The sequence below is a fragment of the Pelophylax lessonae genome (genome assembly GCF_965119305.1).
Source record: "Pelophylax lessonae genome assembly, chromosome: 2".
Lineage (NCBI taxonomy): Eukaryota > Metazoa > Chordata > Amphibia > Anura > Ranidae > Pelophylax > Pelophylax lessonae.
Window position 1 is genome coordinate 729,414,925 of NC_138769.1, and position 15,452 is coordinate 729,430,376.

Here is a 15,452-nt window from a genome sequence, read left to right on the forward strand (position 1 = left end):
TTATCATGGAGGACACGGCCTCACACACTGGCACTGCGGGATCCGGTCTGCCACCCAGCCCTATACCAGAGGCTCAGATCGCCTCATTAGCCCAGGCAGTAGCCACCCTTCTATCTCCTACCATCAAAGATGCTGTGGACAGGGCCGTCTCGGATGGGATCACGCAGCTGCGGAAAGAAATCGGTGACCATGCTCACAGACTGACTGAGATGGAACACAGGATGTCTGACCTGGAGGATGAGCTGCAGGGATCCTTCGCTATGGATCAGCAAGCCAGGCAGACCCAAAGGTATTTACTGGAAAAGGTGGACGATCTGGAGAACAGATCGAGGAGAAATAACCTCCGAATCATAGGGCTGCCAGAAACCTATGGGACTGATGTTCTCTGCGATATTGCCTCCTCGCGGCTGCCTACGGCCCTAGGGATCCAGTCAGCCTGCTCGGTGGAAAGAGCCCACCGCCTGGGGGCCCCATCCAATGACAGACGCTCACCTCGCGCTGTGATCGTGCGGTACCTGAATTATATGGACCGGCAAAGTATTCTGAAATCCTTCCACAAGTCTAAGGCCTTAAAAGTTGACGGCACAAGCTCTTAATATTTGCAGACTACTCCCAGGAGGTGTCCCGTCGCAGGAAAGCTTTTCAGCCAATTTGTCAGGCCTTGTTCCAGAAATCCATCAAATTTACTTTGGCTTATCCCGCCATCTTACGCCTCGCGGACTCATCTGGCGAACAGAAGTCCTTCTCCACACCTGATGAGGCCTACCACTTCCTGCAGCGCCACTTCAACATCACGCTGGATCCCCTCTCCACACCTTCCCCCCAGCGCCCTCAAGGCGCCCGGGAACAACGGAGCCCCAGAAAAGACCCGGCTAAAAAGCAACGAGTCTCAGGTCCCTCTTACAGACGCAAATACCGTTGATGGCACCCTGGATGTCAGCTTTCACTTTCTTCGCCACCTCTTATCTGAGGCAAAAAGCGATCATCCTGTGTTTCGCCAGTGACGAACTATTCCGTTAGGTACCATTGGTAAATATGCCTATGATGTTTATACTATGTTTTCTTTGTTGGTTTGGTCACTGTGCTATGAGTTCTGTTACCTGTTTGGGACGCACTGACATGCGCGGACGAGTGTTCCGTACATGTCACTGTCCTCCCTCAAGCCCAACGGCTGGTTATGAGTGTCATGTTCTCTGTAATGCTTCTTCATGGTTATTGCTTAACAGTTTATGCTCTGATTGACAACCGCTCGACCCGCACACCTTTACTTGTACTGTCGTCTATGATCCCTTTCGTCGGTGCGGGACCCTCTTTCAGGTCCACCTGCATGCCCGCCGACAGTGTTCCTTTGTGTCGCCGGCTGAGGGGGCACTGTGACGACTACGTCTGGTAACGCTGTCCGATGCGCGAGCGAGCTCCCATGAGGAAAAAAGAGAAGTCCGCTAACTCAGATTGCTCTTTTTTCCCCATATACCCTTGTGCCCCTGTTGGGCTATACCCTATGCCTCACACCCCCTTTGTACCTCAACCACCGCTTGAATTCTGGTTTCACTCGGCTACCTCTGCGCCAATGCTGACCAACAAAAATACACACCCTGAGACACCTACACTCGCGATTGTTAACCGGCATCTAGCTCTTGTTCCCTGGAACCCACCATGAGTGTGATTTCATGGAACGTTAAGGGCCTCAGATCCCCCAACAAGCGCATGGCAGTGCTCAGACATCTGAAACGTCTGAAAGCTGACATTGCGATCCTGCAGGAGATGCACCTGGAAGCCAAGGACTTCCATCGCATGAAAAAATTGTGGGTAGGGCAGGTTCTGGGCTCCCCAGCAGTCAAGGGGAAGGCGGGCGTAATGATACTCCTACATAAAAATTCTAACACAATTGTAAAATCATGTGTTACGGATGATGCTGGCCGGGTGGTTGTGTTGCACCTGGCGACCGCCCTTCATGAATGGGCGTTGGCCGGGATTTATGCTCCCAATGCTCCCACTGAATCTTTCTTCCAGTCAGTTACTCGCACGATAGCCCCGTACCTACATCTCCCACTTCTGGTGGCAGGTGACTTCAACACGCTGATGCACCCCTTGGAGGATAGGTCCTCAGCGAAGGACACACATTTACCCAGACCCCCACGTCACTCCCCTCTGCTGAGGGATTTTGCGGATAGTATCCAACTCTCAGATGTTTGGAGACTTAATAACCCAGAGGGCAAGGAATATTCCTTCTTCTCAAACCCCCATCACACGCTTATGAGAATTGATTACATTTTTGCCAACCCTAAAATGCTCCCCTATACGGTCACTCCGCGAATACACGACATAACCGTATCTGATCACGCCCCGGTTTCGGTTAACCTCACGATCTACTCGACGGTTGCTGCTGCTAAATGCTGGCGGTTCCCCTCCTTCCTAAATAAAGATCCTGGAATGGCCTCACTCATCAGGGAGGTCTGGGCAGATTATGTACTCCTCAATGACTCGCCGACGGTCTCCCCCGTACTCTTGTGGGAGTCGGGGAAAGCCGTGCTCAGAGGACGTATTATATCTTACGCTGCTGCGTACAAAAAGACTATCGCCAAAGAATTTATGACAGCCAGCTCCCTGCTGAGAGGCGCGCAATCTGCGTTAAACTCGAGAAACACCGAGGAAAACAGAGAACGATGGCGCAAGGCCAAGGCAGCTTTCGACGGCTGGGCGACGAAACGGGAATTACTCTACAAATCGCACCAGGATTGGAAGTATCACTCCTTCGGGGATAAATCAGGCAAATTGCTAGCCTCTCTCTGTAGAGGACCCTTTACCACGACACAAGTCTCTGCTCTTAGAGATGCCGACGGTAACAGGGTAGAGGACCCCAAAGGCATAAATGACGTCTTTGAAAAATTTTATCAATCTTTATACAGCCAGGAGCATATGGACGAGGATACTGCCTCGGACTGGCTTTCTAAGGTCCCCCTCCCGCAGGTCACTCGGGAACAACTTTCACAATTGAATGAGCCTCTTTCGCTAGAGGAAATTACCAAGGGTATAAAATCTCTCACGTCAGGCAAGTCCCCCGGCCCCGACGGATACACCCCGGATTTTTATAAGTTAGCGGCCGACACGGTCGCCCCGACGCTGCAATTAGTGTACAATCATATATTGGACGACAACCCTTACCTCCCCACGGGCCATCAAGCCCATATAAAATTGATATATAAGAAAGGGAAAGACCCTCTAGACCCCGGCTCCTACAGGCCAATTTCGCTTCTCAACGTGGACTCCAAGCTGCTTTCCAAATGAATGGCGGACAGATTGGCGTCCATAATGCCCTCTATTATTCATCCCACGCAATCAGGGTTCACAAAAGGCAGATCTGCAACATCAAATATTAGGAAGGTATTGTTGGCTTTAGAGGCTTCCAAGGCAGACCCGAGCACGGACGCGGCGATAATCACTCTCGATGCCGAAAAGGCTTTTGATAACGTGAATATCCAATGGCTGGATCGAGTCCTCGCCAAAGTAGGCCTTTCGGGCAAATTTTTGCACTTAATTAGGATGATGTACGCGAGTCCGCAGGCGCAGGTGGTGGTAGCGGGACACATCTCTCCCTCGTTCCGACTGTTCAAGGGGACGAGGCAGGGGTGCCCACTCTCGCCTCTACTGTTCAATCTAGCCCTGGAACCCCTCTCCAGATATCTGCTTTCACATCCCGATCTTCGAGGCATACGAGTGGGAGCGGAGGAATTGCGCACCGCTATGTTTGCGGACGATGTGCTTATTTTTACGTCGGATCCAGGTCACGACCTCCCCTTGATCCAGGCCATTTTCGCAGACTACCGATTGTGCTCGGGTCTCCGTATCAACTTCCACAAAAGCGAAATATTACCCCTGAACACGACGTGCACTCCACAGTGGGCAGCGGCGTCAAGCCTGCATATAGCAACCACACACATTACCTATTTGGGAGTCAAAATAGGGCGCTTTCCCTCCACCATATACCGCTTAAACTTACACCGGTACTTGACAAGATGGTAGCCGAGTTAAAATCCTGGGCTAACTTGCCACTTTCCTTGTTTGGCAGGTGCCACCTGTATAAAATGACCACCTTCCCGAAACTTTTATATCCTATGCAGACGATCCCAATTTTACTAAAACACTCGGATATTAATAGACTCCACAAAGCAGTGTCTTGTTTTGTTTGGCATGGGAAACTCCCTCAACAAGCTGCATATGTCAAGGAGGGAGGGGGGGGGTTGATCTTCCTAACACAAGGATTTACAACCTTGCGTGCCTTCTGAGAGGCTGTTTGGATTGGATCAGCAGGGAATCGCGGTATACAAATTATTCATTGGAGTCCCAAATGGCTGCTCCTCACGACTTAGTCGCGTTGCTGCACTGTGGGACAGGGGATGTCCCCAACGCTCTCCGTCACAATATCCTGATTAGAGATACGGTGGCAGCTTGGAGAGAGGCGAGGAAGAGGTTGGGGTCTTCCCAACGCTTGTCTAGACATCTTCCCATCCATAACCATCCTGGCTTCCCACAGGCGCAGCAACATTCGGCATATGGGGCCTGGTCCCAAAGGGGAATAAAATGGATGGTGCAGCTTTTTGACGTGGATACTGGGATCCCTTTAAATTATGACTCATTTGCCAAGACACACGATTTGCCGAAAGGCCACTATTTGTATTTCAGGCAATGTATAAGCTATGTAAATGATTTGTGTCGCACATCATCATTACGATTCCGCCCCATCCTGATAGACCAATGGATTCTACAGGCCAAACACAGGATATCGCAGTTGTATAAGCCACTCCTCCAAGAACTCTATCGGGGGTCTGTGCACTCAGTCGCTAAATCCTGGAATAAACTGCTCAATTCGCCTGATGCTCAATCCAGGATCTTGAAGGGCTACCTGACAACTCGACAACATTTAACCTGTGAATTCTGGAGGGAGAAGCAGTTTAAAATTCTCCATGGAGCATACTATCCTCACATCCGATGGTCGAAAGACCCAGCACATCATCTATGCACTCTCTGCAAAGAACGTTATCCTTCTCTACTGCATAAGCTGTGGCTTTGTCCGCAGGTATCATCTTTCTGGGACAAAACATTACGCTACATAACCAAAACGTTGGGGGTGTCCATCCCCGAAGACATCTTCCCACTCGTGTTCAATTGCCTAGATCCGGAAAGTCTACCAATGCCAAAAGACTCCAGGAACAGCATAGCACAATTCAAGCCATGGTTGGTCAAATGCCTGATGGCAGCCCGCAGATTGATTCTGCGCCACTGGATGTCGGACACCGCCCCCACTATTGCTGAACTTTTCCTCTGATCTCAAGAAACATTGAACTGGTGGGACCCACATTGGATCCTCGCCTGACCCGATCGATCATAGATCGCAAGTGGAACCTACCGACACCCAATCCCTCTTCTCCTGCAGGGCCTCTCACATTCCCTTTGAACTGATCTGAGACCCCAATACTGACTTGGTGGACAATTGCCCACACTCATACGGTTACACTTTATTACACGTTACCGGTATTGCATATGTTGGTGTGCTTGGCAGCAATGGTGTCTCTATATGTGCTTCATATGGTGTAGAGGTAGAACTGTCGTATACATATAAGATACCTGTAGCCATTTTGCAGTCTTGAACACTCACGAGGTACTGTTTATTCCCTTACTCCCTTCTCCCCTTCCCCCCCCCCTGGAACCCTCAAACACTCCCCAGCTACCCCTCCCCCCCGCCAGATAATCCTTTCACCCTACCACCCACCCCTACTTCCTTGTGTCTGATGTAAGTGAAAAAGTTACTCAATATCCGTTTTATTCTAACATGCTTTTATGGTCGATGGAATCCCTCGACATTCTGCATAGGTTATCGGAGCGCGAGTTATTTACAGTTTGAATTAGCGGTTTGTATGCTAATGTTATTGCTCAACAATTGTATTACTTTGTACTGAGTTCGATTTCCAATAAAACATTGATTAAAAAAAAAAAAAAGAACAGCACAATGGGGAGGGTGTAAACGACTATGTTCTTGATCATGGTTTGGAAACTGGTTGTCCAAGAAGCCTATATAGAAGTAATGGTCAGATGCCCACAAACATTTGGTCATTAGGAGGGGGGGGGGGGATTTAATAAAACTGGAGAGTGCAAAATTTGGTGCAGCTCTGCAAAGAAACCAAACAGCTTCCGGGTTCTTTGTCAAAGCTTAATTGAACATGCTAAAGAAAGAAGCTGATTGGCTACCATACGCGTCTGCACCAGATTTGGAGCACTCCAGTTTCAGTAAATTTCCCCCATAGTATACTGTAAAATCAAGGAAGTTGAACATAATGAACATAGTTTTTTGGGTTTTCTTGGTGTGGTGCTGGTTCATCCTTTGTTTATGAAAAATTAACTTGCATAGAAATGTCACCTATTTTTCCTATCTCTGTCTGAAAAAGAGAAGTAAATTGGTAAGACGTTAGGCACTTCAAGACAACCGCCGCATATGCACGTCTGGTTCAGTAAATGTTTACCCTGCCGCTATAATAGAAATGTCCCTCATGTTCTAGTTTATCCTTTGCGCGATGCGGATCCACAACCATGTAACCTATGGCATTAAACAATCATGCTACATTCCACAACATTGCTTCCCCAGGTATCACATACGCTTTTTTTGTATTATCACATACCCTGCCTCTGGATTTTTTCACAACACTACGGGTTCTTCTAGAGCAGGAGGCGGAGTCCCCCCCCCCTTTTTTTTTTTTTTCTTTCTCTCCTCTCTCTCTCCTTTCACTCTTTCCCCCTCTTTCCTTCTTGGACCCTCTTTTTTCCCCACCCAACCAACCACCCCCTACTCCACCCTTCTTCCCCTATAACGCTTTCAGACCCACACAATAATTAGACTTACCATTACCACATTGCATAAGCTAGACAGAGATGCATATAATGGTTGACAACGCTCGTCCTAGTAATCAAGTGTAGCACTCTCTCTTGATAACTACACATATTCCATGCACACTTTACAGCTCACTTTTTTAGAGTCCTTAACTCCGTTAACAGTGGAATCCCCACATTAATGAAGAACTCTTGCCTGTTCAAGGCCCTAATCTATGATCACACCATTACCCACATTTACTCAACTCTCTTAAGTACGTCTCATTAGTCCCTTGGTACATGGAATTCTATAGAGCCACTACCTGATGTTTACTTTTTGATGCTATATAGCGATTTTGCCAACTTTTATACACTTATTATGGCTTGTCGACTTGTTATAAGAGGTTATATTGTTATAGTATTGTTCTCTGTACTATTTCATGGTATGCTATATATTTTTCATAAAATGTTGGAAATTAAATTGGTAAGACGTTTTTTTATTTATAAAAGGAGCGTTTCTGATAAGACGACACTATTGTTGTATATTGTGAAACGTCGGAGTTGATTTGTATAGTCTTGAAAAGTTACAGAGAGGACTACTTTAAGCCTCAAGTTTCAGTTCTGTTTGTGGCCATTTTTAACCAGCAAAGTTAAACATTGCCTTAAAATATCCTCTACGTTCCTCAACAGCCACTGCAAACCATGATCATTAAAGTGTTTCTGCCAAGCATTACAATTTACAAGTGAAGACAGCAGTGACAGAGAAGGATGGCCATTGTAGAAGCCCCGTTACCTGTGCTTTATGCAGCCTTCACTAGGCCCCGACTAAACTGAGTCTTCAGCCTTGAACTGATGTTGAAGTTTTTGGCTCCCCCTGTCACAGATATGAGGAGACTTGGTACACAAAGCTTCCACTGCTCCGTCATCAGCTCAAACAGTTTGCTGGGATGAGTGTCGCAGGATGCTCGCACATACTGTTGAGAAATAGAGCCTAAAGTCACTTATACAGCAAGATGTTTAAACCTAACCATTAATATGATAACTAGGGATGGGCCGAACACCCCCCTGTTTGGTTCACAGCAGAAATCCCGAACAGGGGAAATGTTCCAACCTGAACGGTGAACCCCATTGAAGTCTATAGGAAAAATCAAAAGTGCCCATTTTGAAGGCTTGCATCTCAGGTGCATCTCATAAAATTAGAATATCAACAAAAAGTTAATTTATTTCAGTAATTCAATTCAAAAAGTGAAACTCATATATATTTATATAGATGTGTTACACACAGAGTGATATCTTTTAAGCATTTCTTTATTTTAATTTTGGTGATTATGGCTTACAGCTAGTGAAAACCCAAGATTCAGTATCTCAGAAAATTAGAATATTACAGAACACCAATAAAAAAATACAGAATTGTTGGCTTACTGAAAAGTATGTCCATGTACAGAATAGTATCCGCTCAATACATGGTCGGGGCTCCTTTTGCTTGAATTACTGCATCAATGTGGCGTGGCATGGAGGCGATCAACTTGTAGCACTGCTGAGGTGTTACGGAAGCCCAGGTTTCTTTAAAAGCGGCCTTTAGATCATCCGCATTGTTGGGTCTGGTGTCATCTTCCTCTTGACAATACCCCACAGATTCTCTATGGGGTTTAGGTCAGGTGAATTTGCTGGCCAATCAAGTACAAAGATACATTTGGTAGTGTGGGCAGATGCCAAGTTATGCTGGAAAATTAAATCAGCATTTCCATAAACTGGTCAGCCAAGGGAAGCAGGAAGTGCTCTAGAATTTCCTAGTAGAGGGCTGCACTGACTTTGGACTTGATACAACACAGTGGACCAACACCAGCAGATGACATGGCTCCTCAAATCATAACTGACTGTAGAAACTTCACACTGGACCTCATGCAACTTGGATTCTGTGCCTCTCCACTCTTCCTCCAGACTTGGGGACCTTGATTTCCAAATGAAATGCAACATTTTCCATTGTCAGTGATGATTTGGGGATCCATGCAATCTGATGGTGTTGGTCCACTGTGTTTTATCAAGTCAAAATTCAGCGCAGCCTTTTACCAGGAAATTCTACAGCACTTCATGCTTCCCTCTGCTGCCCAGCTTAATGGAGATGCTGATTTCATTTTCCAGCAGGACTTGACACCTGCCCACACTGCCAAAAGTATCAATACCTGGTTTTATGATCATGGTATCACTGTGCTTGATTGGCCAGAAAACTCGCCTCACCTTGGATTTCGCTAAGGCGTTTGATACAGTTCCCCACAAGCGCTTAATTTATAAAATAAGGTCTGCAGGTATTGACAGCAGGGTTTGCTCTTGGATACGGAACTGGCTAAAAGGGCGTGTCCAAAGGGTGGTAATAAACAGCGCATACTCAGACTGGTCTGAGGTAGTAAGCGGGGTGCCCCAGGGCTCAGTCCTGGGACCAACCTTGTTCAATTTATTCATAAACAGCATTGAGGACGGGATCAGTAGTTCGTTATCAGTTTTTGCAGATGACACAAAATTGGGCAGGGCAATAACTGCACAGCATGAAGCAGATATCCTACAGAATGACCTGGACAAAATAACGGAGTGGGCAACGACATGGCAAATGAGGTTTAACGTGGAGAAGTGTAAGGTTTTGCACTTGGGGACTAAAAACATAAAAACACAATACACGTTAGGAGGGGAACCCTTGGGGGAATCAAAAATGGAGAAAGATCTGGGAGTCTTGGTTGATGATAGATTAGGCAACAGCATGCAATGTCAAGCGGCAGCTGCCAAAGCCAGCAGATTATTAGCATGCATAAAGAAAGGGATGTATTCCAGAGATAAGACTATAATCCTTCCACTTTATAAAACTCTGGTCCGACCGCATCTGGAATATTCTGTCCAGTTCTGGTCGCCAGTCCTCAGGAGGGATGTGTTGGAGCTGGAGTCCAGAGAAGGGCAAGTAAACTGATTAGGGAATTGGAGGACCTTAACTATGAAGAGCGTCTGCAATCGCTCGATTTATTCTCCCTGGAGAAGAGACATCTGAGGGGGGACATGATAGCAATTTATAAATATCTTAATGGGGATCTCAGCTTAGAAAAAAAGCTGTTCATTCAAAGGGATTGCATGAGGACTCGAGGGCATACAATGCGAATAGGGGAGAAGCGTTTTAACCTCAGGCAACGTGGGGGGTTCTTTACTGTTAGGGCTACAAGATTGTGGAATTCTCTACCACAAGAGGTGGTTTCTGCGGGAAGTATGGTGGCTTTCAAAAGACTCTTAGACTTACATCTCAAGGATCAGGACATTAAGGGCTATGTGAGATGATTACAGCCACACACACCTACACAGGTTGAACTGGATGGACTATTGTCTTTATTCAACCTCACCTACTATGTAACTATGTAACTATGTAACCTAAACCCCAAAGAGAATCTGTGGGGTATTGTCAAGAGGAAGATGAAAGACACCAGACCCAACAATGCAGATGAGCTGAATGCTACTATCAAAGAAAGCTCGGCTTCCATAACACCTCAGCAGTGCCACAGGTTGATCACTTCCATGCCATGCCGCATTGATGCAGTAATTCTTGCAAAAGGAGCCCCGACCAAGTATTGAGTGCATACTATTGGTCTTATGAAATATTCTGATTTTCTGAGATACCGAATTTTTGGGTGTCACTAGCTGTAAGCCATAATTATCAAAATAAATGAAATCCTTGAAATATCACTATATGTGTAACGCATCTATATAAAATATATGAGTTTTACTTTTTGAATTGAATTACCAATATAAGGTATTGTTTTGATGATATTCTAATTGTATGAGATGCACCTGTAAATGCAAGTAGTTGGCAATAAAAGGGGTATGGGGGTCCAGGTACTGCCCTGGGGGACATGTATCAATAACTAACATTTAAAAAAAAAAAAACAACTGTTTTTTTCAGGAGCAGTGATTTTAATTATGCCTAAAGTGCAACAATAAAAACGAAAAATTCCTTTACGTATAGTGCCTAGGGGGTCCCCTTAATGTGCCTATAAAGTGACACATCTGTAGCATGCATAAATCATGCTACAGCAAAAATTAAATTTCCTAAAAAAAATTAAAAAAAACAATTCAAATCAAATTTAAAATGACTCGCAGTTACAATTGCCGGAACCCAGCTATTTAAAAAAGAAAGAAAAAATGTCATGGGGTCCCTCCCAGTCCATACCAGGCCCTAACGTGATGTCACATGACAACAGAAGGGGCGGGTGACGTAACAGGGTGGCCCCGCCTCTTGCATTTTTTAGAAATATCGAATCACAGAGCAGGCATATGCTGGGAGGCCTCCCACGAGGCGAGAGCGTTTATTTTTTCTATTTTTCAGGTCCGACGGGCACCGTGATTGATGATGGATTTACATCGAGGGACGCTATTTTTTTTTTCAAAAAGGACTTATCAAAACCGTTTTTTTGTAGTTATTACTTTTTGACACTTTTTTGGTGGTTGGGTAGGGGTATGATGTACCTGATACCCATTTACCTGGGGGGGGGGGGGGAATCTGGGGGCCTCTTTGTTAAAGGGGGCTTCCAGACTCCAAAAAGCCCCGTGCCTGCAGATCCCAACAACCTCAGCTGGGGGTTACAAGGAATAGGCCTTTGTCCCCATCAACATAGAGACAAAGTGTTTTGGGGTGGGGGAGCAGAACACCCCCGCCCCAAAGCACACCCCCCCCCCATGTTGAGGGCATGTGGCCTGGTATGGTTCAGGAGGGGGCACTCGCTCGTCCCCTCGCCTTTCCTGACCTGCCAGCCTGCATGCTCAGAGAAGGGTCTGGTATGGATTTGAGGGGGGGGGGGTGCCATTTTTTTTCTTTATTTTTTTACCAGCACTTTTTTTTTATTTTTTATTAAGCGGTCAGCGGGGAAACCCCATTGACAGCTGATGACTCAACGGTTGTTAAAGACGAGGGTGTTCGGCGAGTAGCCGAACAGGCAAATGTTTGGCCCAAACCGTTTGCCCATCCTTAATGATAAAATGTGGCCAACGGCAGTCTAATCCTCTACTGCATACAGTAATGTGCTTCACCACCCAACAAGCTTACCTTTGCCCGGGTCCTGGTGGTTCCTGTAAATGTCATGTCACCATGTGAGTCACTAGGGAATTCTTTGACATGTTCCTGAGGGTCCCAAGTGGTTTCAGGTGGCAAACTAGGATCTGAGGTGTCATTGAAATGGGTTTCTCTGGTGTAACCACATCCACAGGTTTCCCTAAGTGAGCAATAGAACATCTATAAAATATTTTCAGCATAATTTGATTGCTATATTTAAATGGAAAATTTGAACCCAGAACTGAAGACCTTTTCCACCACACAACAAATAATAAATGTATCGGATCCTATAGACAACCCTCAAAATTCCCCCCCCCCCCATCCACCACATGCATTGATCTTAAAAGAAGCTAATGTTAACCCCCCCCCCCCCCCATGCACACCTTGCATTGGTCATCATGGCAGTGGAATTTTAACCCGGGCTTCCATAACACTTCAGCAGTGGCACAGGCTGATCGCTTCCCCACCAGGCTGCATTGATGCAGTAATTCATGCAAAAGGACCCCCGACCAAGTACTGAGTGCATACTATACTGTACATGGACATACTGTTTAGTAAGCCAACATTTCTGTGTTAAAAATCCTTATTTATTATGTAATATGCAGGTTTTCTGAGATACTGAATTTCTGGTTTTTACTAGCTGTAAGCCATAATCATCAAAATGAAAAGAAAGAAATGCTTGAAATATCACTCTGTATGTAACGCATCTATATAAAATATATGAGTTCCACTTTTTGAATTGAATTACTGAAATAAATTAACTTTTTAATGATATTCTAATTTTACGAGAGGCACCTGAAAGTAATTAGCAATAAAGGGGTATGGAGGTCTGGAAACCGCACTGGGGACATTTATCAATAACATTTAAAAAAAAAACAATAATTTTTTCAGGAGCAGTGAATTTAATTTTGTGCAACAATAAAAATGAAAAATTATTTTACGTATAGTGCCTAGGGGGTCCCCTCAAAGTGCCTGTAAAGTGACACATCTGTAGCATGCATAAAACATGCTACAGGAAAAAGATTCAAATCCCATTTAAAATGACTCGCGGTTACAATTGCCGACACCCAGCTATTGAAAGAATAAAGAAAAAAAAAACAGCATGGGGTCCTCCCCGAGTCCATACCAGGCCCTAACGTGATGTCACATGACTTCAGAAGGGGGGGGGGTGCCACCGGGTGATGTAGCCGGGTAACCCCCCTCTTGCATAAATAAGAAATGGCGAAGCACAGAGCGGGCATACCCCAGGAGGCCTCCCAAGAGGTGAGAGCGTTTATTCTTTTTCTATTGTTCGGGTCCGGTGGGCGCCGTGATTGATGATGGATTTACATCGAGGGACACAATTTTTTTTTTCAAAAAGGACATCAATGCTGGGAGTTATTAATGCGTCCTCGGACACCAGTGTTGGGGGTTATTATTGCATCCACTGATATCAATGCTGGGGTTAATAATGCATCCAATGACAGCTGTGTTGGGGGTTATTTGTGTGTCCTCTGATACCTGTGTTGGGGTTATTAATGCGTCCATCTACATCAATGGGGGGGGGGGGGTTATTAATGCATCCTCTGATACCTGTGTTGGGGGTTATTATGGCATCCACTGACACCAATGCTGGGGGTTATAATTGTGTCCACTGACATCTATGCTGCTGGTAATTATTATTGATATTTAGTGGCGGAATTAGGGGAGGGGAAACTGGTGGTTAGTAACTCATAAGGCCTGGCTAGTAGCTCAGGACTTGAAAATGTGAGCCCTGCTATGGATATGCATAGAGAAAGGTCTTTAACACCGCACTCCTAAAAAAGCCATTAGTAAACAGGTGAAACCTGCCTCAGCCAAAGCCATGCCTCCAACGCATTTCACCCTGCCCTGATTAAGCATCCTAATTAAAGTGATATTAAAGAAAAGGTTTTTTATTTTTTAATAAAACATGTTACATATACAGCAGTTTTGCACAGATCAGCTCCGATCCTCTTCATTTTGAGTCCCCTGCTGGTGCTCCTCGTCCCTCCCTTCTGCCAAGTGTCCCCAGAGCAAACAGTTTGCATAGGGGGCGCTCTGCATTTCCATTCACTCACAAAGCTGCAGCTTGGCCCTGCCCCCTCTCTTCTTCTTGGTTTACTGGCTGTGATAGACAGCAGAGGGAGCCAATAGCTCTCATTGCTTTCTCAGCCAATGAGGAGGGAGAGTGTGAAGGAACTGACCCACAGTGTGCTTGTGTTCTTCCTACAGTATATTGCTTCCTCCAGTCTTAAACATAGATATCAGATATTATAGCCACCCTACATACAAGACTAGCCAACAATAGGTTGTATGAGATCTGGAACTCTTTATTGAACAAACTCACCAAAGCCTTCCATTGGGCTGTCATTCGCTATACAAGGGCATGCTTGGGATACATGCCACTGGAGGGCTCAATTCCAACCGCATCTCTTCCCAGACCAGCCTGGGAGATACCCATGGAACCTAGAGAATCACATATCATACTACATGTTGTGTGTGTATATATACACTACGGGTATTCTCACTAGCCTCTAGACGGGTTTCCTTCCGTCTGGATTTCACGGACAGGATCGGATGCAGATGGCAGTGGGTGTCAGCGGACATGTCTCCGCTGACATCCGCTGCCCCATAGGGGAGCATCTGATCAGATCCGCCTAAAAAACTGACAGGCGGATCTGATCGGAGCGGTCGTGTGAAAGGACCCTTAAAGTCCCAATCTTTTTCTCTATTCTCCATGTTATTCTTGATCTAAATGGGGATGTGGAGCCACAGAACAAATTGAGTCCTGTCTCGTATCTTTTTTGGATTACATACGTACGATACCTCTGCTTGAGTCCTCAATTCTATTGAGAGTGACTGTGTGTATGAATGATTACATGAGAAGCTGCTAACCCCCTTTTAGACAACGTTGTCTTTATTTCAATTTAGGTGTGGTGAAGGCCAATTTACCATTGCCTCTTGTTTGTAATGTGGTATTTTTAAATAAGGCTGTTTTTTTACTTCAACCGAAGTGTTCCACAAATGTGACTTTCTTGGTAGACAGTAGTCCTTCCTTATTTATGCTTGTTTTGGTCACGAGGACTGCGCCGATTTACTAACAGATGTTTCTGTTTCTTGGTGAGAGGTCGATACAGCTGTGACAGTTTCCAGTAATTTAGCTGTCGTCACTATAATTACGCGGTCGATCGGAATTGTATTTTTTATTATTGCACATTGGATTAGAGTCAGACATCTCTGCAGGACTCCGGTAGCCACTACCCAGCATGTTTCCTTTAGACTTTTCCTGCTGGTACGTGTTTACAGACCCTCCTTTTTTACCACAAGTAAAAAAAGGACTGTGTCCTTTTACAAAGATTGTGTTCTTATCTCATCGCTACACAAAAAAGTATTTTAATGGGTTTCTTGGAAGCAAGATTTATTTATCCTCCCATCTATTTTACTTTTGGTTTATTCATGGACACCCTCGTTTACCAGTGCACAGCTCATAGGTTTTTTTTTGTGTTTTATT

The 15,452-nt window shown here is 45.4% G+C and overlaps 1 protein-coding gene across 1 annotated transcript in view; it reads right to left on the reverse strand.

Annotated features, from left to right (window-relative positions):
* LOC309548319 (transient receptor potential cation channel subfamily M member 2-like) overlaps positions 1-14,402 on the reverse strand; it is a gene marked incomplete at both ends in the record, with an annotated part of 196,068 nt that extends 181,666 nt beyond the window's left edge. The window contains 4 exon segments of the mRNA XM_082248258.1: positions 7,655-7,661; positions 7,665-7,835; positions 11,936-12,101; positions 14,341-14,402. Of these exon segments, the coding sequence (XP_082104384.1) occupies positions 7,655-7,661; positions 7,665-7,835; positions 11,936-12,101; positions 14,341-14,402 (406 nt within the window).
* Between the last annotated feature and the right edge of the window lie 1,050 nt (positions 14,403-15,452).